The 3,951-nt window shown below is 66.6% G+C and overlaps 1 protein-coding gene across 1 annotated transcript; it reads left to right on the top strand.

The window, feature by feature from the left end:
- Positions 1 to 275: 275 nt before the first annotated feature.
- On the top strand, positions 276 to 2,832 carry LOC112120053 (apoptosis regulator BAX; the record flags this gene model as incomplete). The annotated part of the gene is made up of 4 exons (XM_024218966.3): positions 276 to 443; positions 833 to 968; positions 1,201 to 1,305; positions 2,374 to 2,832. Coding segments are annotated over 4 exons (511 nt in total), but the record flags the coding sequence as incomplete, so codon positions are not given.
- Positions 2,833 to 3,951: the final 1,119 nt, after the last annotated feature.

The raw sequence follows: 3,951 nt of genomic DNA, 5'->3' as shown, positions 1-3,951 counted from the left end.
GTATGGGGCTGTCGGGGGGACAGGGCCGTGTCAGAGGGTTTGGGGGCTGTGTCTTGGGGCTGAGGGTTTCAGGTATGGGGCTGTCGGGGGGGGGATGGGGCTGTATCACAGGGCTGGGGTTTCAGGTATGGGGCTGTCGGTGGGGGTGTCATGGGGCTGGGGGTTCAGGTACGGGGCTGTGTCAGGGGAGGGGACAGAGCCCTGTCGCGGGGCTGGGGGTTGGGGGCTGCGTCTCAGCGTCTGGCGCGCGGCTAACCCCGTCCCCCCCGCGACAGGTTCATCCGGGACCGGGCCCAGCGCTGCGGGGACTCCCAGGCGGTGGAGCTGAGCCGGGCAGAGCTGGGGGGGCCGGAGCCCCCCCCCTGCGACGAGAACACCAAGCGGCTCAGCGAGTGCCTGCGGCGGATCGGGGACGAGCTCGACAACAATACCGAACTGCAGAGGTGGGGGGCCCCCCCATCTCGTCCCCTGTATGCCCCATCCGATTCCGGGAGCTCTACGGCCTCGGGCAGCCCCCTCTGCCTTGTGCCAGCCCCAGCAGAGCCCCCCTCCCCTCCGGACTCCTGGGTCCATCTCTCTGCCCTGGGCAGCCCCCAAAATGCCTGCCTGCCTCCCCCAGCTCCTTTGGCTCCCCGCTCCATCCACCCCCAGACGAGTCTCGACCCTCCCTGACTCCAGCTGGCCCCTCTTCCACGTTAACCCTTCCCCAAGTGGGGAAACTGAGTCAGGCGGTCTCACCTTTTCGTCACCTCTTCCTCTGGGGCGGCAGGATTGTCCCCCTCCCCCCGGCAAACCCCCCCCCGGCCTGGCTCTAACCCTCTGTCCCCCGCAGTATGATTGACCGGGTGGGGGCCCACGCCCCCAAAGACGTCTTCTTCCGCGTGGCTGCCGAGATGTTCTCCGACGGGACCTTCAACTGGGGCCGGGTCGTGGCGCTTTTCTACTTCGCCTGCAAGCTGGTGCTCAAGGTGGGGCTGCTGGGAGACCCCCCCCTTCCCCCCCCCCCCGCTGTAACCCCCCTCCCCCATGGCCCTCTGCTTCCCCTCCCACCCCCCACAGCCCTTCTGCTACCCCTCCCCCTGGCTGTGAGATCCCTCCCCCCTGTACAGCCCCCGGCTGCCCCTCCCTTCCTGAATGTGCTCCCCCTCCCGCCACTGGTTCACCAGCCACCCTTACCCTGCTGCCCCTCTCTTCCCCCAGGCTCTGTGCACCAAGGTCCCCGAGCTGGTGCGGACCATCGTGGGCTGGACGTTGGAGTACCTCCGGGATCATGTGCTGGCCTGGATCCAGGCCCAGGGAGGATGGGTGAGTCCAGCCAGCGCCGGCCGCCCTCCCTCCCCCGTTACCCCCCAGGCTGCATGCAAATGAGGCACTGTCCTAATTTGCATAGCTAGCGAAGGTGCCTAAGTCGTGACCACCTCCAAAGCCGGTGGGTTATTCTACAGTTAGATTCACCAAACCGGTAACAAAACGGCGTCTAGCGACTGAAAACCAAATTCACCCTGCGTCAGCTTCTCCCCGTCCCAAGGAATCAGGTCAGCCTGTGTCCCGGGCCGTCCCCGAACCTCCACTTCTAACTGGGGTTCAGGAACCACAAAGCTTCGAGCGGGTTCCCGGCAGGGACGGGACAGGCTGCCGGCTCGTGGCGTCTCTCGGGGGACACGCAGGGGCTGGGCAGGGCCTCGCGCCGTAGCATAAAACGCTCCTCGTGCTTGGAAATCCACGGGCCGGAGAATCAGGGACACGCTGGAGACGTCTCCGGGGTCGTTTATCTCCTCGGCCACGGGCCCAAACCCAGCCCCTGCGCGTGGAAAGTCACCGGCCAGGCTGGAGTCCGAGGTCACAGGGCCCCGAGGTGTTTTGCTGATGGCCGGGGGCGACCGTTGGCCGAGGAGAAGGGCTCGCTGGAGAGTTGACTCGTGCTGGGCTGACGGAGGGGTGTGTGTGTGTGTGTGTGGAAAGGGCCCTGTGGGCCCCCCCCCCCCCCCGAAACAAACCCAGCTGGGATACCAATGCAGAGCCAATGTGTCCAGCGACAGAGTCTAAAGTCCTGGCTCCCAGCCCACCCCACTCTTTCCCACCCCACCACCACTATACCCCACTCCCCTGCAAGGGCCAGGGAGAGAACCCAGGAGTCTTGGCTCCCAGGCCCCCCCTGCTCTAATCACTAGACCCCACTCTCCTCCCAGAGTTGGGGAGAGAACCCAGGAGTCCTGGCTCCCAGCCCAGTTCCAAATGCACTAGACTCTGCTGCCTCCCAGCGATCCCAAACCCGTTGTGTGGCGCTGCCCCCACCCCAGAGCCAGCCGCATGTCAGCCTCATTCGTATGACGGTTCAGTGGTGCCCTTTGCTCTCTCCCCCCCCTCCCCCAGGACGGCCTCCTCTCCTACTTCGGCACGCCCACCTGGCAGACCATCACCATCTTCGCTGCTGGCGTGCTCACCGCCTCCCTCACCATCTGGAAGATGTCGTAGGGCGGGGGTGGGGTGCGCTCTGCGGCACCCCACGTCTGGCCAGACTGCGCTGGGCTCCCCGGGGCCGGCTCCCCTCGTCCAGCCTCGCTCCCTCCGCGATTCCCGGTGCCTTGTGCTCAACTCGAAACAAACCTCTCGGGACCCCACGCTGCGCCTCCCGGATCAGGACCGACGTCTTTGGACACGGCCGCTCCGTGGGGCCGGACGCTCTCCTGCATCTGGGGCAGAGACTTGAGAGGCCTTGAGCCCCACCTGGGGCTGGTCGGCGTTTAACTCCCTGCCGGGCTGGCTGCCCGCGGGGAATCCTGGGCCGAGATCTCGGGGGCTGGAGCCGGCTCCGGGGGCCGAACTCAGGCCGAGGTCGCGGGGGCCGGAGCCGGCTCCGGGGGCCGAACTCGGGCCGAGGTCCGGCACTGATTCCCCCAGCGAGATCCGTTCTGCGGGGAGCTGAGGGGGGCGGACTCAGGCCTGGCTGCCCGTGACCTGGCAGACTCAGTTTCCTTCCCCAAAACACCCGTCAGGGGGCCCCCCTCTTTTGACTTCCCCCTCTGCTGCTCAGCTCCCCCTCGCCCCTCAACACCTCCCTGGGGATTTCCAATGCCCCCCCCAGTCTGGCAGGGTCCCCCCATGAGGAGCCTCTGTCTGGGGTGCCCCAATGCCAGGTGCCTCTGTCCTCCCGCCCCCCCAGTGCTGTGCACAGCGCCTCCCCGGGTGTAAAAGCCGGTTGCCCCCTCCATCCAGCGCGGCCTTGGGGCCCCCCTCAAAGCCCTGCTGGGGGGCTGGTTTTGGGGATGCCCCCATAGCAGGGGAATCCTTGTATAGAGCACTCACAACAGTACTGTAGTGGGGGAGGGGACTGGCCCCATCTTCCCCCCTCCCCCACCGTTACCCCCCACACCCCGGCTTCTAGTGGGAGGCGAGTGGGACGGGTCCCCCTACGCCTTTGTACTGTAATTAACTTAATACTGTTTGTAAAGCGATGTGTGTTCTCAGGTATGGGGGCTGACCCCCTTCCCTAGCAGCCGTGGCCCCCCTTCACCCCATTGGTAAACTCTTGGGGGGGGGGACAGTGGGCGGCTCCCAGATTTGCCCCGAATGTCCCTCTGCAGCCACCAGTTGGGGCTGGGGGTTGCCAGGAACTTGGGGGAGGGTGCTGCTCCCAGCTGTGATGGGGGGGTCAGAGCAACTGTTCCTGGGTTAGCACCCCCTTCCCCCCCCAGAAAGGCTGGTTTGGGGTGTGGAGGATGAGAGGGGAGCAGCTGGAGGTTGCCCCCCCCCCCCCCCCCCCCCCCCCCGGGCACACACACTGCTGGGGGCTATTGGCACATCTGGAGCTTCCCGCCCCCCCCCTCGGCACCCACCCTTAGGCTGGGATCTCCGCTGCAACTGGCCCTTTGAACCCGGGGGGCAGACGCTCCAGAGCCAGGAGCATCCCTGGGGGGCTTGGGGCAGACGCATGTGCTGATGAACTGGGGG

This window comes from Terrapene carolina, unplaced genomic scaffold (assembly GCF_002925995.2).
Source record: "Terrapene carolina triunguis isolate 2854851 unplaced genomic scaffold, T_m_triunguis-2.0 Scaffold33065, whole genome shotgun sequence".
Taxonomy (NCBI): Eukaryota; Metazoa; Chordata; order Testudines; family Emydidae; genus Terrapene; species Terrapene triunguis.
This window is presented reverse-complemented; position numbering and strand designations above follow the sequence as displayed.